This window comes from Perca fluviatilis, chromosome 17, assembly GCF_010015445.1.
Source record: "Perca fluviatilis chromosome 17, GENO_Pfluv_1.0, whole genome shotgun sequence".
NCBI classification, from domain to species: Eukaryota; Metazoa; Chordata; class Actinopteri; order Perciformes; family Percidae; genus Perca; species Perca fluviatilis.
The window spans coordinates 29,620,466-29,645,968 of record NC_053128.1 but is presented as its reverse complement, the minus strand read 5'-3'; the positions used below and the strand labels follow the sequence as shown (position 1 = coordinate 29,645,968).

At 42.5% G+C, this 25,503-nt stretch overlaps 1 protein-coding gene across 1 annotated transcript in view; it reads right to left on the bottom strand.

Moving 5' to 3' along the window:
- rasgrf2a (Ras protein-specific guanine nucleotide-releasing factor 2a) overlaps nt 1-25,503 on the bottom strand; it is a 65,701-nt gene that overhangs the window by 21,263 nt on the left and 18,935 nt on the right. Inside the window, 13 exon segments of the mRNA XM_039779058.1 lie at nt 330-412; nt 499-635; nt 718-784; nt 2,435-2,598; nt 2,677-2,795; nt 2,873-2,982; nt 4,010-4,204; nt 10,446-10,525; nt 11,284-11,554; nt 11,632-11,670; nt 11,673-11,723; nt 18,573-18,720; nt 21,972-22,078. Of these exon segments, the coding sequence (XP_039634992.1) occupies nt 330-412; nt 499-635; nt 718-784; nt 2,435-2,598; nt 2,677-2,795; nt 2,873-2,982; nt 4,010-4,204; nt 10,446-10,525; nt 11,284-11,554; nt 11,632-11,670; nt 11,673-11,723; nt 18,573-18,720; nt 21,972-22,078 (1,571 nt within the window).

Sequence of the window (25,503 nt, the reverse complement as noted above, 5' to 3'; positions counted from 1 at the left end):
TAATACTTTAAAAACACCTCAGTTTTAAATCTTTAACATTTCATGAAATACATTTTCATCATACTTTAACAGCTAAAAAAAACAACACTATATTTTATGATTTTTTTACGACATGGAAGTACAATTTCTATTCTTAAATTAAAACCACACTTTCGTTGTTTGTAGCAACATTTCACGCAATAAATATTCAGTCACAAAACAATTGTACTGTATGTTGACGATGTTGTCATATAACGGGACAAAAACACAGAATATTATTTAATTTTTAATGTTTCAGTTTGAAATCTTTTTCTATAACCTCTCTATGTACAAAAATCCTCTTTTCTTACTTGATCATGTGCGGCACCGAAACTTTGGAGTTCTCCTCAAAGACGCTGGTCATCAGGCCGTTACATCGGATATTATCAATGCACTGAAACAGAGATTTGGGGACACTTTCAGTCCTCTTTAATCAGACATTAGAGAGCTCTTTAACAGCTTTAAGACAGTCAGGCGTACCTGGCTGATGTCGCTGGTCCAGGCAGCCTTTTCTTGGCGAGAAGGAGCCAAGAGGACGACAGAGAAGGACTGACCATCCGGAGGCTCCACCACAATCTTGAACTCCAGGTGGTTGAAGCCTTGACCTGCTGCGTTGTCTGAAAGTGTAAAAGGTCCACGACTTGGTTAGCGGGAAAAATGTTAAGAAACAAGAAAATATTTGGTATAACAAGTACTCACAGTCTTCATCATTGGCATCTAGTTCTTCGATGAGAGTGCACTCTATCAGAGACAACGTGCCTCCTTGCTGTTGGGGGAGAAAAGATGCGACAGAGAGCAAATTCAACATTTTAACCGAATTCTACCTCACGGGGAAGTTGTTTCAGTTGTTTTTAAAGGAGACCTATTATATACCGTTTTCAGGTTCAGAATGGTTTGTTTATGTTTCTACAAACATTTTTTTACATGCTTTAATGTTAAAAAACTATTTTTCTCATACCGTCTGTCTGAATATACCTGTATTCACATTTTGTTCGAGCACCTGTCTCTTTAAACTCTCAGTCTGTTCTGATTGGACAGCGTTTCCTGATCTCTGGATTCTGCCTCTGTATGGTGTACAGTCCATTGCAGCCTGAGACTGACTAAGTATATAGCAGCACTTTTTACAGTCAAAAATCACCAATAAAGGCTTCTAAACCAAATGTTACACAACCAGACATGTTCCAGCTGGAATATGATCCGAAATTGGGGAGAAATTAAAAAAACATCTGCAACCAAGATTACAGCTTTCCCTGACTTAGCATGTAGCTACAGGGTATGCCCTGCTACATGTAACGTCAACACTGCAGTAACATGGAGCAGATGACCATAAATTGAAAACCGGCTCGGTATGACGTCACTCCGAGACAGAGTAGAAAACACCGTTAAAACCAGAGCGTGTGAAATCTCATTTTTTGTTTATTTAAAATAGGGACAGATACAAAAAACTGATTATTACATAAAGAACAATCTAATGCCTGTATCACAGTGTTTATAGCCATGGCTAATTCGCAACACCTGTCCATAGAAGGGCTTTTAAAATCTGAGGTTTTGTCTCACAGGGATTTCTTTTACCTACGTTTACCTCATTATTGGAAGCTTCAACCAAGTTTAACATGAAAACCCAACATTGTAACATAGATAGCACAGAAAATACAGAAAAGCATAACAGATCTCCTTTAAAAGTAGAAAAAAGGTAGCTAGGATTAACAAAGCCAATCGACTTCATCGACTCATAGACCTATGGAAAGGTGCAGCAGCACAGGTATCAGACCTAATGACCTCAGCATCACAAGAACTAGAGGAGGGCGACTAGGCAAGGTGTGATTTCGGTTTTTATTTATTTGTTTGTTTTTTCTTTCTTTTCCTGGGGGGGGTGGGAGAGGGGGGTTGTTCTTGTTCAAGTGTGTTTGTCTGTTCTGGTGTTTGTTTAAAATGGAAACAGGAATGCCGTAACATGGAGCAGATGACCATGAATTGAAAACCGGCTCGGTATGACGTCACTCCGAGACAGTAGAAAACACCGTTAAAACCAGAGCGTGTGAAATCTGAGGTTTTGTCTCACAGGGATTTCGTTTACCCTCATTATTTGAAAGTTCAGCCAAGTTTAACATGAAAATCCAACATTGTAAAATTATAGATAGGACAGAAAATACTAAAGTATAACAGGTCGCCTTTAAAAAGTAGAAAAAAAGTGATTTCCAAGTGGTTATCTTTTAATGTTTATCTGTGTTTTAAGCCCCCAACGTCTCCTTCTAGGCACTAGGATTAGGCAATGGTTAGGGTTATGGTTAAGGTTAGGTGCCTTGAAGTCGGTCGCAGCGCTGCCTGGAAGGAGACGTTGGGGACTTAAAACACCATCGAGCTCTATTAATTCCATTGTATGTGTCAAGTACATCTGTGGCCAGGTGAGGCTGACCTTCAGCAGGTGAAGCTTTCCTCCAGACGTCCGTGTACAGATGAGGAAGTGCTTGGTGAACAGGAAACACTGGCGCTCTCCTTCCTTCCTCAGTGTGAGCGAGCCCAGGCGGACTTTACTGAGCATGCCCCGCTCGCTGCTGGACGGCAGCTGGATAAGAGAGCCTGTTCACGGAGTCAGGAGTGAGTCAAAGGCCTTGGGATTAAACCGAAGTGGTAGCAGATGTCGTAGAGGAGGCTCACCTTGTCTGACGAAGGTCTGACTCGTGTCCAACAGGATGTCACAGCCCTCGACGATCATCCTCTCTATGGCCAGATTCTTCCGGATGTTCTCTGTGTCGCTCACTTCATCGTGCATCATCCTGACAACACGAACAATCTTCATCAACATCATCTGTCACAACATACATGTATATCTGTGAATTGTGCACAAACTCACTTGGAAAGCTCCTCCAGTTTGGATTTGGCAAACTCCATACTCTTGCGCTCGACATGCTCATGAGGTGTGTGAGCCAGCAGCTCATGAAGAGTGATGATGTAACGTGGAATCTGAAATACCAAAAAAATAAGCTTTCAGACCCTTTGCTGAAGTGATAGACCGATTTTAATCGGCCGGCCGATATATCAGGGCAATATTGGAGTTTTTACGTGTATCGGCCGATACGCAGCTGCTGCGTTCGCCAATAGTGCTGGAGACGCTGCACCCGTCCATAGGATGCACATTGCACACATAATTTGGGTGATATGAATGTAAGATGATTGCAGAAGTGACACTGATCTGTGTTTTTGTTTATTATTTTTATAAAGAAATGGCAGAGCAGATTCCGAAAACAAATCCAGTGTGGCAGGGTTTACATTTTTATGATGTGTAAATTGAGGGAGCAAAAGCAGTATCGGCTCCAAATATCGGCTCAAGAAAATCGGCAGCCCGTATCTGTCATCGGCTAAGGCTGATGGAAAAGAAAAATCTGTATCAGCACTAAAAGAATCTATATCGGTCGATCCCTACTTTGCTGAAGTAAATGTACTAATACACACCGTCAAATACTCCACTCCAACTAAAAGTCCTGCATTCAAAGCTTTAGGTAAAAGTATGGGTCAGTAAAATGTACTTAAAGTACGTAAAGTGAAAGTACTCGTGCAGTAAAAATGTTCCCCAAAAGCATTTTCCTCTAAAAAGTTTTAAACTTTTCGTGGTGTCAGAGAAACAGCCCTGTTTTCAGCTTTGTGACGATGCATTTTCCAGCTGATCCGAGAGGCTTTTTAAAGACTTTATTCAGCTAAAGAAGTAGGGGAATTTTCTCAACACATAAAGGAAGACTTCATCCTTCAGTTTATCACCAACATTCAACATCTGGAGATACAAGGTTTTCACTGGACAGGAAGGGGAGGAAAAACGGTCATCTGAAAAGTTACTAAAGCTGTCAGACAAACGTAGTAGAAAGTACACTATTCACCTCTGAGATGTAGAGGAGTACAAGTAGAAAGAAGCATACAATGGAAATACACAAGTAAACTATAGGAATTTGTACCCAAGTACAGTTCTTGAGTAAATGTACTAGGTTGTGTGTACTACCTGGAACATGGGATAAGTGAGGAACGTCTCCAACATGCGTCCCTCACAGGCAGCGTTGGACTCGTACTGCTTCAGCAGCTTGTCGAAGTCTCTGTTCTGCTTACAGTTGGCCAGGACCTGCAGACTGTACTGGTGGTTACGCACAAACTCCTGGTAGATGTTCAGCATCGGCAGCAGGATGTCAAACAGGTCCGCTGGGTGGGAGAAAGAAAACACATACACTAACCATAAGGTGAAAAATGAAGCATTTTCCACAACATAAAAGATATGTTTTTAGACAGGGGATTTTTTCAAAATGCTAATTTAAAAATACAAGAGCACAGACTGTTGCCTTGCAATGGAATTCAATTTAAAAAGGTCTATAGGACTTTATTTATAGTCTTTACTGTAAAATAAAAGCATTGTTGTGTTTAATAAAAATACTTTAACATTTCATTTTGTTACATTGTTAAGAAGACCCTAAGTGAACTTCATATCAAATGCTATGTTGGGCTATATACACTTCCATTTTTCAGTCTGGAGAAGTCATGTGACACACACACACACACACACACACACACACACACACACACACACACACACACACACACACACACACACACACACACACACACACACACACACACACACACACACACACACACACACACACACACACACACACACACACACTTTAAAATATCTGTACATATTTATGTCTAATGTAAAATGTTACTGTCTTTACATTTTTATTTTTTTCCATATTGCTTAATAACCATACAAATAGATTCATAAAATAATATAAACCCATCCTAATATTGTTTTGGCAACATTGTTATTGAACATTCATGCTGAGGTATATGGTCATCTTATTGTATCTGCATATTCTATATGATTTGTATTTAAGCTTTGGGTAACAAAGAAACCCAGATGAACTTTAGCCTACATTCGTTGGACACTTCTCTGAAGATATCTGGGATGCATTATCAATGGACCCTTAGACAGAGCCACTTGGCTTGAAGCCATTGGTCAGTTATCGATACCACCCCAATCTATGGAATATAGATATGTGGTCCACACACAAAGAACTTTAGAGTGACCATCAGAGAATTGGGAAACAGGTCCTCTCCGAGCTCTGCAGGGCTTGTACATGATGCTGATTTCTTTGATGTAAATAAACCTTTATAATCAAGAAACAGTGTCAGCGGATTCCTCTCCACATAGAATTACAGCATCGCTACCGATTACACCACAATGCCAATAAAGCCCTTTGAATTGAACCGATAAGGAACATGTTCTAAACTTGGCACAAAAAGTAACTCGTGGCTGTGTCTGGTTCTCACACACACACACACACACACACACACACACACACACACACACACACACACACACACACACACACACACACACACACACACACACACACACACACACACACACACACACACACACACACACACACACACACACACACATTTGTGAAATTAATAAATTTTTCAATTGCCAATATGTCTCATTTCTTCGAACTTCAATCATCCAATCCACCAAATGAGTCAATGCCAGAATAAGCGGTTTGGCATTGGCAGAGAAGATTTGGCAAATTTTTCCATGGGCGCAACCCACATACTCAGCGCTGCTGCTCAGCCCACAAATGCCTGTTCCTTACACATGGGGCACCATTTGAAATTTTATGCGATGAAATTGCAGGGACTTGCAAAAACTGCAGTTTGATGAAAAAAAAAAGAGGAAAAAAAAAGTGATTCCCCCCACTCCCTGCTTTTCGTTGATGTTCACGTCATGTAATTACATCACTTCATAACATTCCCATGGCAACAGAGGAAAATGGCTGCTCTTGTGTGAAGTAAACGCAACATTTTTCAACTTTCTGCTAAGATATGTGTGATTTTTTTTTTTTCAAATTTTTTTTTTCAAAGAAATCATGCAAGCGCCGCATATTTTGCGCGGAAATCGGCAATTTATGCGCCGTTTTTGAAAAAAAATGCGCCCCCCGCATAAATTTAATATTGAATTATGCGATCACATAATCACATTTTTTTGGAGGGACTGCTTCTAGAACTTGTCGTGCAGAGTGACATCACAGTGTGACATCACAGTGTGACATCACAGTGTGACATCCCAGTGTGACATCACAGTGTGACCCATTCTAACCCTCTCGTGGTATTCTACGGTTCTGTTCAGAATAAAACCCTGGCTGCTCACAGCCAGTTAACCGTCTGAACTCGTTAACAACACATCTCTTTGTGTGACAGAGCTCAAAACACCAAAACCTCCGTACTAAAACGATCGAGCGACACTACTCTACGCTGCAATACTCCACTATCGCAGCAAATACTTCTGTTCAGCGATCATGGCAACAATGCCGGCGACAGTCGTCTGCCCAGCTCCCAGCGTGGAGCTCGAGGACCTGAAGAAAGACCAACTGGAAACTCGAGAACTAATCAACCAGCTGGTGTCCGAAAATGCTGGGCTGGAGGAAGAGAAAAAGAAAATCCTGACGGCTCTACGTTCAGAGAGAACCGTAAGGAAAAATGTCGAGAAGGAGAGTAAAATCAAGGAGAAGAACAAAAATGAAGAGATTCAATCTCTCAGAGAAAGTCTGAAGGCAGAGAAGAACGTCTCCCTGTCAGCCAAACTCCACTGGAGTGGTGAGCTCAACCGGGTCGTCGGGCTCTTGAAACAGGAGCGAGAGAGGAACAGAGCGACCCAGGAGAGGAAGAAGACTAATGGTACATTATCAACCGTACCAAACCAGAATTTGATGGACAAGGACGCAAAGCTCCAAACTCTGGCAGAGGACCACGACAGGAAGTCGAGCCATGTCGTCCAGTTAAAGGATGATCCGATCAACGTAATAACGGAGGAAAAGAGGGCTCTAGAAGCAAAGTATTTGGAGAGCGAAGCCAAGCTCGTGGAGAAGGAAAGGCAGATCATCCAGAGGGAGGCAGAGTTTGAAAGAAAACTCGCCACTCTGCAAGACCACAGGGCGCGTGAGCTGGCTGCAAAAATGGAGAGCTTTGAGAAATGGCGTGAGCTGGAAAGAGAGAGCAGAGAGATGGAGTGGAACAACAAACAGAGCCAAATGGAGAACGAAATCAAGCTCTTAAAAGAGAAAATCTCTGCTCTTCAGGTACAAAACCACTGCTGCCAGGAGTCTGAAAAGATGAGCAGAAGGATGGAGGAGTGGTTTACCAAAACCGAGAACGAAATCAAGCTCCTAAAAGAGCAAAACTCCGATCTTCAGGTACAGAAGAAAGAAAAGGAGGCGAGAGCGACTGAAGAGGAGCAGAAGGAGAAGAGAGAGGATTAACCTCGACATTGTTTTTTTGTTTTTTTTTAAATAGTGTGATCCAGTTTTACTGCCACATGTTTTTAAAATAAATCTCTTATCTGTGCATTTGTCTTTGTAAAATGGGTCCGATAAAAACACACATCTACCGTGAAAACCTGACCGCAAATGTTTCACATATTTACCCTTTTTTGATTGAACTGAAGATGATCTTTCAGTTTCACGTTAACACATATGAAGTGATGCTGGAGTCTAAGGGCGGCTACACACTGCCTGCGTGGCGTGAGCGTGGCGTTTCTGTTGCGTGTCAGCTGCGTGCCGGCTGTGTGACGTTTTCTATTTCTTTACACACCAGAAACGTGTCTGATGCAGCGCTGCTGCTTCTAGCCTTGTCTGGACACATGTATGTTTCCCATTGATAAACTGAAATACCATGTTAAACATAAATATACAGTACAGGCCAAAAGTTTGGACACACCTTCTCATTCAATGCGTTTCCTTTTTATTTTCATGACTATTTACATTGTAGATTCTCACTGAAGGCATCAAAACTATGAATGAACACATATGGAATTATGTACTTAACAACAAAGTGTGAAATAACTGAAAACATGTCTTATATTTTAGATTCTTCAAAGTAGCCACCCTTTGCTTTTTTATTAATAAGGGGAAAAACTTCCACTAATTAACCCTGACAAAGCACACCTGTGAAGGTAAAACCATTTCAGGTGACTACCTCATGAAGCTCATTGAGAGAACACCAAGGGTTTGCAGAGTTATCAAAAAAGCAAAGGGTGGCTACTTTGAAGAAGCTAAAATATAAGACATGTTTTCAGTTATTCACACTTTTTGTTAAATACATAATTCCATATGTGTTCATTCATATTTAGACCTGCAGCATGAGAATCTATACAAATATTCATGAAAATAACAAGGAAACGCATTGAATGAGAAGGTGTGTCCAAACTTTTGGCCTGTACTGTATACTGATTAGATTACAGCAAAGACAACGTCGGCAGTATTGACGGCAAAATAGGCTCCAGAATATTTCATTCTGTATTGACAGGTGAAATATTAGAAAATTGATTTTCTTTTTTAAATTACATTTATATATATCTGCATTTATATCAAAACCTCGAGGCTTTCAAACACCAACATGTCATTTATTAATATGTGTATTTGTGTCTAAATGACATAAACATCTTTTCCTATTCTATTTTGCCTGGAAACTCTTCCAAAACACTTGCGTGTTTGTATTTGTATAGCACATTTCAGCAACAGGGCAATTCAAAGTGCTTTACATAAAACATGAATGAGCAGTTATAAAACAATTAAAAACAATTTAAAAGACAAGAATACATTTTACAGTGCAGTGTAAGAATTTAAAGAACTGAGAGATAAAATAAGCGAATAAAGAACAGTTAAAACAGTTCAACATATAAAAGAAGATAAAATAGGTTAATTAAAGAAAGGACGCACGCCACGCGTCCAGCGGGTAACCGGCCTAAGGGCACGTTCACACCTTTTGACGTTTTTTTAACAGTCACCGGTCACTCACACCTTTAATTCTGTAGACTCGATTGCGATTCGGGGTTGTAGTTGTTGCATTGTTGCATTTTCCACATGTTCATACAGCGCTCACACTGCACTTTGTCAAGAGCACCACACATTACGTAGTCAAATGGTCGCTGGTCTATTAGAAGGAATATCCTGGTGAAACTCGCCGACACTAACCTGGTCTCAGAAATAATGGAGCTACATCAAATAACGTCTTGGTTTTTCCTGTTTTGCTTTAGTGTTTTCTAATATTTTAGAAGGCGAACAATAAGCAGCTGACGAGACAGCGAGTAAGGAGAAGGTTATGGATTTTAAAGTTGAAACTGCAAGCTAGTAAATGCATTGCTTTTTGGTTCAGATCCTATATTAGGGTCAGACTGCCTTCTCACCTAAAGTGAACCGAACTCTAGTGCACTTGGGAGTGAACCGAGACCCCCGTTTCATGTGGTAATACAGTTTATTAATCCCAACATCTCCATAATGTAATAAACACATAAATATACACGTACATATCGGATGTCTGACAGCCCTGTTGTTCAGAACTAATCCAGGCTAACACGTTATCAGGCTAAAATTAATTTGTTAATTCTGGATTGGTTATATTACTTTCCAAAATGTTGATCTATTTCCTCAACTGCGTAGACGCAATTGAACGAGTTTATCTCCCACACTAAATGTGTTTATTTTGTTGTATACTTTATCATGTATAGGCAATTCTCTGAAAATATGATATTTGTTTCTTAATAAACTGCTCAGGCTCATCTAAAATCATAATTATATCAGGAGTTTACTTCAAAACCTCTTGGTAATAATAATAATAATAATAAACCAGCTTCAAAGAACTGAAAAATCCAGACTCATGTCAAATCATCAGCCTTCTAATCTGAATATCAGGTGGCAGCACATGGCAGTGCGCTACCCACTTGGCCCGTTATGAGAGCCAATCAGCACACATCTGAGTTCATCAACCACCAGAACCGGACTGTTCGTGTGTGTGCAGAGAGAGAGAGAGAGAGAGAGAGAGAGAGAGAGAGAGAGAGAGAAAAAAAAAAAAAAAAAAAAAAAAAAAAAAAAAAAAAAAAAAAAAAAAAAAAAAAAAAAAAAAAAAAAAAAGAGAAAATACTATATAGTGTTGGCAAATGCATGTGTGGGTTTCTGAAAAGCGACCTTAAATTCCGAGGAATTGTCGTTAGTTTATTCAAAGTCAAAGACAGTCAAAGTAGTGCTACTTTGCACATTTTGTGTCAATTATTTGAGAAACCGGGAGAGGAGACAAAACTCTGATCTATAGAGGTTTTGTTATTCATGCATTTCTCAACATGAGTTGTATATGTGAGACGGAAGATGTCTGTTCAGTAGAAGTGTCTTGTAATCCTATGTGTATGTAATCCTACTGTTGCATGACACAGTAACTAAATAAAAACGAACTAACTAAATCAACCATCTATATATCGTGTATTATGTGAAATGGTGTCCCGTGTTATAAACACGTAAAATGTGTTTAAAGGTTCTTTATTTTTGATAACTGAAGCGAGGCGGGGGTTAGGGGCTCTAAGTGCGAACGAGACGTACTGAGCTGTGAAGTACTCACAGGACTAGCGTGGGCCCGGTTACGACTCCGAGCGTTAAGACCCTGATGGAAGATCCGTGCAGAAACATGATGGTCTCCACTGGAGAGAGAGAAGAGAGAGAGAGGAGAGAGAGAGAGAGAGAAGAAAGTGAGAGAGAAATAGAAAGAGAAAGAGACACAGAGAGAGACACAGAGAGAGAGAGAAATAGAAGAGAAGGAGAAAGAGATATAGACAGAGAGAGAGAGGAGGGAGATATGGACAGAGGCGAGAGACAGGAAGGCAGAGGAGATATAGACAGAGAGAGGACAGACAGAGAGAGATATAGACCAGAGAGAGAGAGAGAAATGAAGAGAAAGAGAGTATGGACAGAGGGGAGATAAAGACAGAGGAGCGAGACGACGGAGAGGATAAAGACAGAGAGAGCGAGGGACAGGGCAGAGAGGATATAGCAGAGAGAGGGCAGAGAGAGAGAGAGGACAGGATGTTCTTACTGTAACTATTAACTGGGAGTTAAACATTTACTCTTATACAAAATAAAAGATTCCCCGTTTAGAGCTACAAAGGTTAATCGATTAGTTGTCAACTATTAAATTAAATGCCAACTATTTTGATAATTGATTAGTCTGAGTTTAAAATTCTCTGATTCCAGCTTTTGATGGTTTCTTCTCTCCTCTGTGACAGTAAACTGAATATCTTTGAGTTGTGGACATTTGAGGACGTCATCTTGGGCTTTTTTGGGAAACTCTGATCCACATTTTTTCACCATTTTCTGACATTTTAGAGACCGAACAACTAATCCATTAAAAAAAAAATCGAGAAAATAAAACGGTAGCTTCATCGATAATGAAAATAATCGCTAGCTGCAGCCCTGTACCTGTTGAGGAATATGGTGCTGACGTCATCATGGCTGATGGGAGGTTTCTTGGAGCTGGCGGCCATGCGCAGCGGCCGCAGGAAACAGTTCACCAGGATGGAGAGCTGGTGGACGTATTCGGTCTCCGCTTCCACCATGTTGAAGACAATCTGGTTCCTCTTCCGCATGCTCTCGGCGTGAGGCGAACTGATGTAGTCCTGGACGATGATCTTCCACTTCCTCCGGCACAGCCAGCCACGCATGAAGCTTTGCACCTGCACAGCCACAGCACACCAAGGTGTCTCTCTTTTGTCCCTCTGGCTTTGTCATTTTTGTGTAACCAACAATTTACCTTTTTGATCTTTTTGATATCTGGGTCCTCCCTCCTCTTGGGTTGTTGTGGTGCGGCTGCATCCCCTCTTTGGTTTTGTTCAACACAACAATCTGGCAAACAACAGTCTCCGTAATTTTTACACCGCACAGAGGTTGAAATATTCACGAGAACCTCTTTGGAGGTTTAAAACAACAAATATGTTGTTGCATGATGGGGAGTAATGGCCTTTGAATCACTGGACCCTGCTGAGCTTTCATTTAAGCTCAAAGCATAGACTGTAAAATAATAATGGATTGAAAGCTTTCGAGTCTGAAAGTTGAAGCCGATGCCGGAAAATGACCCGTTCTCACGCGATTTATTATTACCTCAGTAAACATTTTCATAATTGGTTAATGGCCTCAATCGCGAGCGTGATTTTCATTTTGTAAAGTCATGATCCCATTTATTTTAAAACAGACGATAAAGCAGGGGCGCTCCGCTGGACGGTCAAATCAGGACAGAGGCTTAGTGATGCTAACCATGCTAACACTGTGGACATTAAAGGGAACTATGCAGTTTTAGCTTAATTTACCTTAATTGCACAGCTTCAGAGTCATTGGAATGGTTATATGGCTTTTTTTGGTTTTGAATGGTGGTCGTCTCGCTTCCCCCCCCCCCTAGCGCCTGTGAGCGGGAAAATCACCCTCGCGACTTTCGGCTGGCGAGCTGCCGGCCTCAGCGTCAGGAAGTATGGCGTGATATCAGGTCTTGCGATGCAACTAATTGCTTCACGGCACTGCACAGATACGCCCATTCAGGAACCGGCTAACAAGGCAGCGATGGAGATTTTCACACTATCGTCATGGCTGAGCCGGCTAAACAGAAGCAGAAAGCTCGGAAAGCATCGTCGAAGAGAGAGAGAAAGCGGCAGACTGACCGAGAAGGGAGTCAGCGATAAACACAGGAGCTGTAAGGGGACAAAACCGTAGGGAGGGCTCTTGTCCTGTAGGGGGCTCTATAGAAACCTGTGGGAGGGCTCTATAGAAACCTGTGGGGGCTCTATGGGGGAGGGCTCTATAGAAAACCTGTAGGGGGCTCTATGGAGCAACTGGAGGGGCTCTATGAGAAACCTGGGGGCTCTGGGGGTATGGGGAGGGGCTCTGTAGAGGGACCTGTGGGGGGCTCTATAGAGGGGCGGGGTGGGGATGTGGGGCTCTATAGAGGGACTGTAGGGGTCTGGGGGCCTGTGGGGGGTATGGGGATGTGGGGTGGGTGTGGGGCCTAGGAGGACTGTGGGGGGCCTGTGGGGGCCTATAGAGGACCTGTGGGGTCTATAGAGACCTTTGGCAAGACCTGTAGGCCCTAAGATGAGGTCTATAAATGTAGGGGGGCTTATAGGCTGTAGGGAAGTTGGGAAGAGTGTAGGGGGCATAGGGGACTTAGGGGGCCTATAGAGAAACTTGGGGGGGCAAGGTGTGAGCTAAGGACTGTGGGTCTATAGAGATGTAGGGGGCTTATAGAGGAACCTGTAAGGAGCTCTATAGAACCTGTAGGGGGATCTATAGAGACCTGTAGGAGGGGCTCTATAGAGACCTGTAGGGGGGCTCTATAGAGGAACCTGTAGGGGGCTCTATAGAGATGTGGGGAGCTCTATAGAGAGACCTTAGGGGGAGCTCTATAGAGGACCTGTGGGGGGCTCTATAGAGCTGTGGGGCTAAGAGCCTGTAGGGGGACTCTATAGAGAAACTTAGGAGGGGCTCTATAGAGACCTGTAGGGGGGACTCTATGGGAACTGTGGGGGGGGCTCTATAGAGAAACCTGTAGGGGGGCTCTATAGAGAAACCTGTAGGGGGCTCTATAGAGAAACCTGTAGGGGGCTCTATAGAGAACTGTAGGAGGGCTCTATAGAGGAACCTGTAGGGGGCTCTATAGAGAGCCTGTAGGGGGGCTCTATAGAGACCTGTAGGGGGGCTCTATAGAGAAACCTGTAGGGGGGGCTCTATAGAGAAACCTGTAGGAGGGGCTCTATAGAGGAACCTGTAGGGGGGCTCTATAGAGAAACCTGTAGGGGGAGCTCTATAGAGAAACCTGTAGGGGGGCTCTATAGAGAAACCTGTAGGGGGGAGCTCTATAGAGAGACCTGTAGGGGGCTCTATAGAGAAACCTGTAGGGGGGCTCTATAGAGAGACCTGTAGGAGGGCTCTATAGAGGAACCTGTGGGGGAGCTCTATAGAGACCTGTAGGAGGAGCTCTATAGAGACCTGTGAGGGGGCTCTATAGAGGAAACCTGTGGGGGGAGCTCTATAGAGAAACCTGTAGGGGGCTCTATAGAGAGACCTGTAGGGGGCTCTAGAGAAACCTGTAGGGGGGCTCTATAGAGAAACCTGTGGGGGGGCTCTATAGAGAGACCTGTGGGGGGCTCTATAGAGGAACCTGTAGGGGGGCTCTATAGAGAGACCTGTAGGGGAGCTCTATAGAGAAACCTGTAGGAGGGGCTCTATAGAGAGACCTGTAGGAGGGGCTCTATAGAGAAACCTGTAGGGGGGCTCTATAGAGAAACCTGCCAGCAAAAAGAGAGAAAACGAAGAAATGGCCAAAACTGAATCTAGACCCGAACTTGTTTTTGTGTGTTGTCCGTGTTTTCATCTTAAACTTTTTACCGTCTCACTGTGTTTTTACTTCAAAGTTAATTGGAACATTTGGTCGCCTAAAAATGTCTTGTTAAGCCGCCTACACATAAAACCACAATGTAGGGCGCATAACCGCCCTCATATCCGGTGCTGCCGGATGTTCTGCCAGACGTCCTTTACCTTTTGCTGTCTGTGTGTTGCTGTTCTCAAGCTCCCTTCGCTACGGGAAACAACAACAACAACAACAACCACCTTCGAGGTAGCGAGCTACACGCTTAAAGTTTTGAAGAAAATTTGGATTGTGCGACAAGACAGGCCTGCTTGGTTCTTTGAAAGATTGTAAAGATTTAGAAAGAATATTTTTAGAAAGTACACACAGCGGTACACTGGTAAGAGCAAATGACTTTGTATCAGCTAATTTAAATAGCTCACGTTACTGTATTGGATGAACAGTTAACTTCATTTAATACTGTATGTGGCGTTTTAGCGGGGTGCAAATGTTCCACCAAAACAACTTCCTTCCTGAGACTATTTTGCAGAGCCACAGTCGCTGCGTCCATCACTAAAGCTTGGAGCCGCCCAAGATGATTGTGATTGGTTTAAAGAAATGCAAACAACCCAGAGTGTTTTTTTCTCCTATCCCAGAATGCATCTGTGGTGTTGTCAGACCTTACTCCGCAGCGCTGTGGAGCTAGAGCTGGTAATGACAGACTGGCGTTAGGCCAACCAAGCTGGCTAGCTTCCGCTAACATTAGCTGGTAACTTAAAGGTGCTTTAAGCGATGTCACGCGTTTTTTAGGCTACATTTTTTGTCACATACAGCAAACATCACATCACTGTCAGCTAGCTGTCTGTCCCCTGAACACACTGTAAAAAACATCTCCTCACTATCTGCTAGCTGCCTGTCCCCTGAACACACTGTAAAAAACATCTCCTCACTATCTGCTAGCTGTCTGTCCCCTGAACACACTGTAAAAAACATCTCCTCACTATCTGCTAGCTGTCTGTCCCCTGAACACACTGTAAAAAACATCTCCTCACTATCTGCTAGCTGTCTGTCTCCTGAACACACTGTAAAAAACATCTCCTCACTATCTGCTAGCTGTCTGTCCCCTGAACACACTGTAAAAAACATCTCCTCACTATCTGCTACTGCCTGTCCCCCTGAACACACTGTAAAAACATCTCCTCACTATCTGCTAGCTGCCTGTCCCCTGAACACACTGTAAAAAACATCTCCTCACTATCTGCTAGCTGCCTGTCCCCTGAACACACTGTAAAAACATCCTCCTCACTATCTGCTAGCTGCCTGTCCCCTGAACACACTGTAAAAAACATCTCCTCACTATCTGCTAGCTGCCTGTCCCTGGACACACTGTAAAAACATCTCCTCACTATCTGCTAGCTGTCTGTCCCCTGAACACACTGTAAAAACATCTCCTCACTATCTGCTAGCTGCCTGTCCCCTGAACACACTGTAAAAACATCTCCTCACTATCTGCTAGCTGTCTGTCCCCTGAACACACTGTAAAAACATCTCCTCACTATCTGCTAGCTGCCTGTCCCCTGAACACACTGTAAAAACATCTCCTCACTATCTGCTAGCTGCCTGTCCCCTGAACACACTGTAAAAACATCTCCTCACTATCTGCTAGCTGCCTGTCCCCTGAACACACTGTAAAAAACATCTCCTCACTATCTGCTAGCTGCCTGTCCCCTGAACACACTGTAAAAACATCTCCTCACTATCTGCTAGCTGTCTGTCCCCTGAACACACTGTAAAAAACATCTCTCACTATCTGCTAGCTGTCTGTCCCCTTAACACACTGTAAAAACATCTCCCTCACTATCTGCTAGCTGTCTGTCCCCTGAACACACTGTAAAAACATCTCCTCACTATCTGCTAGCTGCCTGTCCCTTGAACACACTGTAAAAACATCTCCTCACTATCTGCTAGCTGCTGTCCCCTGAACACACTGTAAAAACATCTCCTCACTATCTGCTAGCTGTCTGTCCCCTGAACACACTGTAAAAAACATCTCCTCACTATCTGCTAGCTGTCTGTCCCCTGAACACACTGTAAAAACATCTCCTCACTATCTGCTAGCTGCCTGTCCCCGGAACACACTGTAAAAAACATCTCCTCACTATCTGCTAGCTGCCTGTCCCCTGAACACACTGTAAAAACATCTCCTCACTATCTGCTAGCTGCTCCCTAACACACTGTAAAAACATCTCCTCACTATCTGCTAGCTGCCTGTCCCCTGAACACACTGTAAAAACATCTCCTCACTATCTGCTAGCTGCTCTGTCCCCTGAACACACTGTAAAAACATCTCCTCACTATCTGCTAGCTGTCTGTCCCCTGAACACACTGTAAAAACATCTCCTCACTATCTGCTAGCTGCCTGTCCTCTGAACACACTGTAAAAACATCTCCTCACTATCTGCTAGCTGTCTGTCCCCTGAACACACTGTAAAAACATCTCCTCACTATCTGCTAGCTGCCTGTCCCCTGAACACACTGTAAAAACATCTCCTCACTATCTGCTAGCTGCCTGTCCTCTGAACACACTGTAAAAACATCTCCTCACTATCTGCTAGCTGCCTGTCCCTGAACACACTGTAAAAAACATCTCACTATCTACTAGCTGTCTGTCCCCTGAACACACTGTAAAAACATCTCCTCACTATCTGCTAGCTGCCTGTCCTCTGAACACACTGTAAAAAACATCTCCTCACTATCTGCTAGCTGCCTGTCCCCTGAACACACTGTAAAAACATCTCACTATCTACTAGCTGTCTGTCCCCTGAACACACTGTAAAAACATCTCCTCACTATCTGCTAGCTGCCTGTCCCCTGAACACACTGTAAAAACATCTCCTCACTATCTGCTAGCTGTCTGTCCCCTGAACACACTGTAAAAACATCTCCTCACTATCTGCTAGCTGTCTGTCCCCTGAACACACTGTAAAAAACATCTCCTCACTATCTGCTAGCTGTCTGTCTCCTGAACACACTGTAAAAACATCTCCTCACTATCTGCTAGCTGCCTGTCCCCTGAACACACTGTAAAAAACATCTCCTCACTATCTGCTAGCTGCCTGTCCCCTGAACACACTGTAAAAAACATCTCCTCACTATCTGCTAGCTGTCTCCTGAACACACTGTAAAAAACATCTCCTCACTATCTGTTAGCTGTCTGTCCCCTGAACACACTGTAAAAAACATCTCCTCACTATCTGCTAGCTGTCTGTCCCCTGAACACACTGTAAAAAACATCTCACTATCTACTAGCTGCCTGTCCCCTGAACACACTGTAAAAAACATCTCCTCACTATCTGCTAGCTGCCTGTCCCCTGAACACACTGTAAAAAACATCTCCTCACTATCTGCTAGCTGCCTGTCCCCTGAACACACTGTAAAAACATCTCCTCACTATCTGCTAGCTGCCTGTCCCCTGAACACACTGTAAAAACATCTCCTCACTATCTGCTAGCTGCCTGTCCCCTGAACACACTGTAAAAAACATCTCCTCACTATCTGCTAGCTGCCTGTCCCCTGAACACACTGTAAAAAACATCTCCTCACTATCTGCTAGCTGTCTGTCCCCTGAACACACTGTAAAAAACATCTCCTCACTATCTGCTAGCTGTCTGTCCCCTGAACACACTGTAAAAAAAACGCGGTCTCTGTAGACAGCCCAGGCTCCACACACGCCAACAAAAATAAACTGCGCCAACCTGCACCACCAAACATAACAAACTTGTCCAACATGTCTTCCAGCCAATAACCGACAAGAAGGATTTGGGGGTGGGGGTTGGAGGGTTAGTGCGCGGAAGCACAGAAGGGACGGTTAGGGGACGGGATGAGTAGGGTAGCCTCGTTTTGTTGGAAAATACTTCGAACGTCAACAAGAAGTGACATCACCCAACATCTCTTAGAGCGCCTTTAAAAAGGGAAGTTTGCAGATTTTCTGTATGTATATGAATGGTGCGTTTACTCGCTGGTAAATCTCTACTGGATGATTCACTTCAGAAGGGTTGAAAATGTGTTCATGTTGCAAGTCGTATGAAAAACATCTTAAATCGCACCAAAAAAAAAAATAAAAAAGTCATCGTACTCAGTTCGAACTTGAGGCTTCAAAACGGCATTGCACAACCAATGGGCGACGTCACGGATGCTACGTCCATTATTTCTATGCTATTCTATGCATTTGAGTCTATGCTCCGAACTCAAGTGTTTTCCCATCTATCCAGATGCATTTGCATTCTTTGATCTGCACCTGAGGGCCTTTTAACAACATGCACGTACAGTACGTGTGTTGATGTGGAAGCACTCGAGCATACCTCAGCTTTGAGCCTCTCGATCTCCGTGTCCTGGTCCTCCAGCTGGGTGCGGAGCTGATTGGCTGCGATCTTCTCTGTCTCCATGATCTGGACCAGGTGGATGTACTTCTGCATCAGGATCTCACGCTCGATGATAATGTCAGAGTAACTGAAGGGAGCATGGGAAAGGAGACGAGTGGGTGAGGAGATTATAAGAAAGAGGCACAAAATGAAACCTGTACTTTAATATTTTCGTATTACAATACTTTATTTAACCAGAAAAAAACCTTACTGAGAACAAAAAACTTTTTCAAGTGTCCTAACCAAGACAGGCAGCAGTATAGTCACACACAAACATTAGAAATACAAAAACTAAAGCTGCAAATATTTCCCAAAGTCAACCACAATCATAAATACATCAGGCGAAACATCGACAGCCAGATGTGTCTGCCTCCAAGTCAATTAACATCCTGTCAAGCGACCAATGAGACTATTGCATTTTACGTCTCCCAGTTCAGTTTACTTAAGTATCCGAGTACTTCTTCCCCTTTCTGTCAATAAGCAACAACCTGACATAACGTGTGTATACAGTAACATATCAGCAGGGATAAACAAAGGCTTCATATTTTCTACTGAATGTTCAGATAAAGACCGACAAAGAGAGAGAGGAATGGAGGTGGAGTGGCGAGATCAAGTCTGTGATGTAACCAGCAGAGCAGTACAGCACCAGTGTGACCTAAATGTGAACTGCTGACACACACACACACACACACACACACACACACACACACACACACACACACACACACACACACACACACACACACACACACACACACACACACACACACACACACACACACACACACACACACACACACACACACACACACACACACACACACACACACACACACACACACAGCAAGCAGAAAGTAGTTTTTTGATGAGATTTGTTAAATATAATTGCATGTTAGAAGATGACTGTGTTGGAAGAAGTATTGAGATGTAAGTTATAATATCAGTACCACAGAGTAAAAATACTCCACGCAATGTATTATATTTAAAAACAAATCGTAACGAGAAACTGTCAAGAAGCTGTCAGACAAATGTAGTGGCGTAATATTTACCTCTGAGATGGCGTGTAAGAAAAGCAGTATATGAAGTAGAATAACATGGGAATAATCAGGCAAGTATAAGTGTGGTGGAATTTATGGAAACACCATGTTGTGGTATGATGAGACTAAAGGGAAAGCTTAAGACAACATCAGGTCATTCATACAGTAGGTCACAGGTCAGGGGACGAGAATATTCAGCCAGTGTCTAATAACCAAAACTGTTCATGTATAATTATGTCCGTCTCTACAGATTCAGGCACTCCTTCCAGAAAAATGCGGAAGGAGTTTTTTTTGTGATTGTTGCGGGCCAAAATCCTTGATTATGCGGCACGTTTTCTTAAAAAATGTGATGGAATATGCTATATGATATTTATGCAATTTTATGCGATGAAATTCCAGGAACTTGTGTTGTTCACGTCGAGTAATTACCTCACTTCATAACGTTCCCATGGCAACAGGGAAAAAATGGCTGCTCTTGTGTGAAGTAAACGCAACATTTTTCAACTTTCTGCTAAGATATGTTATGGGACTTTTTTGCAACGAAAATGCGGGGATTATGAAATCATGCAAGCCCTGCATATTTTGCGCGGAAATCGGCAATTTATGCGGCGAAAGTGCGGCATATTTGAAAAAAATGCGCCCCCCCCCCTGCATAAATATGCAGACTTTGGCTGATTATGCGTTGAATTATGTGATCGCATAATCGCGTATTTCTGGAGGGACTGTTCAGGGAATCGAAGCAGCTGTACGATAGGGAATGTTTTGTTTCAGGACTGTCTCCTTTCGGAGGTCAGTGGGCCTGCCATACTTCCCATTAGAGAGAGAGCGAGCGAGCGAGCAAGAGAGAGAGGCTGAACTAGGCTTTAGCCCCTTGACGTCTGAATTTATTCACAATTATATAAAAAAAAATGTATTATGTGCGTTTCTGGCTCCAAGCGGATGTTAATTTGTCTATAGCATATAGAATAGATATAAATTTAGGTATGATTGTAATGGCAAAAATTACATTTAAGCATAATTCCTTATATTTTTCTACTTTAATTCTCTCACAAATGCTGAAAGAGTTTCTCATTCCCACATGCAGATTTTGATTCTAACTTTGTGAGACGTCCAGTCTGGAACAGAAAGTGAGCACGGTTTGTCTGAACAGATAGGGGGCTACAAGGTCGCCCTTAAACTCTCTAGTTTTCCCATGCCAGTTAAGATGTAACTGGGGGGTGAAAGTCGTACCTGGAGGAGGAGGCGAAATGGCTCCAAGATGTCTCCTGTATTATTTTGATTGTCTTCATGTGTATCAGATTGCCTGTAAGAACTGTAGCGTCATAATAATCCAAGTGCGTGTGTGCTGTCACTCTGAAGATGCATATAAGCCTGGTGTTCTTGTTCACTCATTTGAGAAACTGACTCCACACTGGGCTGCGGCCTTTTGTGAAATCATGTTGCTCCTATATTTGCAAATATATCTTTTTTAATAAAATACAAAAACCCAACTTGGTGTTTTAGTCTCAGTCTGTCTTATTTGTTTCAATTTACTAAACTCTGAAATTTCCCCCCCTGCTGCAAAGGAAACTTCCATCACATGATGCAAATTAGCGACAACAGGCATTTATGGTAAAATTCTTTACAAAATGGTAAAATTAATAAAACACATTTTCCCATCTCAGATATGTAGATTTTATTATTTTATATGTTGTTAGAACTTCTAAACTTTAATTGACAAATAAATGAATCTTAACAGCAAGAAAGAAAACACTCTCCTACTGCCTAACATTGACAGTAGTTTTTATAGGGTTAGGGTTAGGGTTAATTTCGCTTCCGTGAACCGGATGTAGTTCCCACTCCGACCGGTCCTACGAGAAACCAGTGCGAGCAAAAGGTTCCTAGGTATGTATCGAATGTAAACAAACTGGCATTGGGGGAATACACACGCTATCTCGCCTGCAGTCGGAATGGAAGGGGTCTGATGCAAATTAGCGACAGACGTCATTAAGGGGTTAGCATCTGTGTTTACGGCGCCTGCAATATCTTTGTTTACCTTAAAGGTTCAGCTAAACATAACGCCTCCAGCATGAGTTTAAATAGACCTTCAGGAGGACAGGAACTTCAGAGAGTTGGGACGGCACAGCACAATAACACATACTGGTTATACTGTACTGCCTGCTTAATGGTCTCCTCAATCGAGTGTTCATTAAATTTGTGTAAATTGTGTGTCAGTAAGTCTCCCGAACCATCTTCCCATATGTGAAATGAGTTGTGCTGCTCCTGAGTTTTGTCACTGCAAATTATACAAGTCTTTTCTCACCTGGCCTGCTGGATGTACTCCACCCACTCGTTGCAGTCCGACTCTTCCTCCGTCCGCAGCTCCAAAGGTTTCTGTCCATCGTGGCCAAAAATCACCAGGAAATAGTGCTGCAGTAGAGAAAGCAGACGCAACACAACAAAAACTGTCATTTTACCTCGCTGAACGCGGGAGTTGCTGCTCTACCGCTGCCTCAAACGGTTAGTTTGTTTGGGTTATTGTGTGACCTCTGGGTTAGTTTGGATTCACCAGTGTACAAAATGTTACTTTAAATACGTATACAGTTTGAAATTCTGATGTAAATAATGAGACGGGGACTAACTCAGCAGCTTGATTTATTACTAAGGAAAATGAGACAGTAGGTTATTGGATTTCATCTCTTTAACAAACACCAACGATGCCACAAGCAGTCAGCACACAGTAACTTAAATAGAGCGTATAATAGAAAGTGTGGAGCCACGGCACTCTAATAGTCAGAACTGCCAAGTATACCAGCGCTAAGTGCAATGTCAACATTTCAATCCATGCATTGTTATGAGTAGTGTGAGGATCGATGCTTCCTGCTGCAGCAGTGAAGCCCATTGCTTTAAAATGTTACGGTAACTTGAGCCATGCAGATTTGCCTGAGCAAATCGATCAAGACATCCATAAATTTGGTGCGTTGTTTTTCACTGACAACAAGCAATGCGATGTTGTTTAGCAGACAGCGCTCGCATCTCCGATTATGAAAACCTGACAGCTTTTGTTTCAAGGTAAAACAGCTGAAGTCATAACAGAGGAGCACAGTAAGACACCTTCCCCTGTAATGTTAATTATAATTGGGCATTAGTCTGATTATCAGGCTACTTAATTATTAAACCACAAAGCCTTCTTTTCTTATTGTTCTGTGATTAATTGCAGTAGGTTACTCTACTCAAAAGACTAAGGCTACATTTACACCGCCATGTTTTGGTTTTTAAGCAGTTTTGAGCCAAAAGCGATCTCCGTGCACACAAGTGCTTTTAGCTCCAGTAGAAGAACTAATCTCTGTTTAAACTAACACGCCCATATCTCAAAATGTTCGTATGCTAGGCATAAACAGGAGGCAGCATGTACACTCCGCCCGTTGACGGTAGATGCCGTTAGTAGCTTAGTCTCAGAGAACGAGACGTCAAAACCCAACAAAAAAAAAGATATTCGATTTTAAACCAAAACGTAGCAATGTAAATGTAGCCTTAAAGACATGTTGGTTTTCCTACTGAACAGCAAAGAAAGGTTTTGGCTGACGGCTGATATTATAACAAATATGTGACTTGATTCTAGAGGTGTTGAAATTAATCAAATAATCGATGCATCGAATCGTGGACATGGACGATGCTGCATCGATAATCGGCCGGCTCATAATCGATTATTTCCGTTTACAATTTAATGTAGGCCTAACAACATTTCTGTTTACATATTCTGTTTAGCACATTCAGGAAGTGCCATGTGCTCAGTGCTGTATAGTTTTATGTATCCAATTTATTTAGTATTGGAGCACTGCAGAATGTTTGGTTTTTGAAGCTTGAAAAGCTACGAATTAAATATCCTACGTGGCTTTAATAGAAAAATGTATTTGATGCATCGTGATATCGAATCGCTGACATGATAATCGTAATCGGATTGGGAGATCAGTGAAGATTCACACCTCTACTGGATTCATGATCATCCCAAACTGCCTGATCAGGAGGTGCGAGCAGCTCTACGAGAGGGTGAAAGTGCCAAGATGCCTCAGGGTTATATAACCTACATAACCCCGCTTGTCTTCGTAGCACCGTGTCCTGTCTTTCTGTCCAAACACGTTGACTTTAAACACTAAGATCTCCAGCACCATTGTGCCAATATCAACGATCTCATTGGGTGACTTACTGTACGTGAGCAGCTGACAGCTCTTTGCTTCGTAACCGTCCCAACAAATGTAGAGTATCCACAGGAACACAAACCTATTATATTTTAAATATCTTACTTTTCTAGGCATCAATATTTAATGTCAAGACTTTTAAGGGAGAGTGAGTTTAGGGTCAGAAATGAATAAATATCCCGGACTTCTTTTCTAGTGGAATCGTAATTTGGCACGCCTGAAAACAGAAGCTCAAAAGTGTTTTATAATTGAGCGTGAGATGACGTTTTCCGATCACAATTCCTCGCAATGAAACCATAAACACTGCGATGCAGATATCTTTAGAGCTGCAAAAGATTAACTGATTAGTTGTCAACTATTAAATTAATCGCCAACCATTTTGATAATTGGTTAATTGGTTTGAGTCACTTTTAGGAAATAAGGTCAAATTTCTCTGATCCCAGCGTCTTAAATGTGAATATTGTTCTAGTGTCTTCTCTCCTCTGGGAGAGTAAACTGAATATCTCTGAGTTGTGGACTAAACAAGACATTTGAGGACGTCATCTTGGGTTTTTTGGGAAACACCGATCAACTTTTTTCACCATTTTCTGACATTTTTATTTACCAAACAAACTAATCCATTAATCCAGAAAATAATCAACAGATTAAATCGACAATCTATATGACTTTAAGTAATATTGATACATATAATAAAAAACACACTATTTTAAATGTTGACTGAAAGTCATCTTAATATCTAAATTATCCATCTTAAATTTATTTCTGCTGATAAAAGGAGACGTTTCTTCTGTTTGTTTTTGCTTATTGAAAACAAAAATTAAGCCATATGTTCATGTTGCATATTTATATTTACCTTGTTTTATAGCATCTGACAATATACATTACTATGAGGCTGCCAGAGGGAGAAAGTAGGCCTGTATAGTAATGATGTAACGATAAGCGGGTGAGAGACACTTGCTAGCGTGTGCCGGCTACGGACCAGAGATAGGCTTAAGGGCTTGTGTGTGTGTGTGTGTGTGTGTGTGTGTGTGTGTGTGTGTGTGTGTGTGTGTGTGTGTGTGTGTGTGTGTGTGTGTGTGTGTGTGTGTGTGTGTGTGTGTGTTGGGGGGAGGGAGAGTTTACATAACCATCAAGGCCTGTACAGCTTCTCACATTGCTAATGCGGCTTCCCCGGCCACAAGCCTGATTTAAGCTTGAGGATAACAATGAGAGAGAGAAACATACCGACAGACAGAGGAGACCGAGAGACAGGGAGGGAGATAGAAAGACAGAGGAGACAGAGACAGACAGGGATGGAGATAGAAAGACAGATAGAGGAGACAGAGAGGGAGATAGAAAGACAGAGACAGAGAGACAGACAGGGATGGAGATAGAAAGAGAGACAGACAGACAGACCCTGGTTTTACAGGCTGCATTACAGTAAAGTGATGTAGTTTTCTGAACTGACTGTTCTAGCGGTTTTATCTTAAATCTCACTGGTAAATTATTTTGTAAAAGCAAAAATTCTCAACCCAACAAAATCGTCGCAATATCGACATCGAGGTATTTGGTCAAGAATATCGTGATATCCGATTTCCTCCATATCGCCCAGCCCTACGTGCATGGACACAAATGCGAGAGTTCCTCCTTAACCTATTGGCCGAAATACAATCTCCG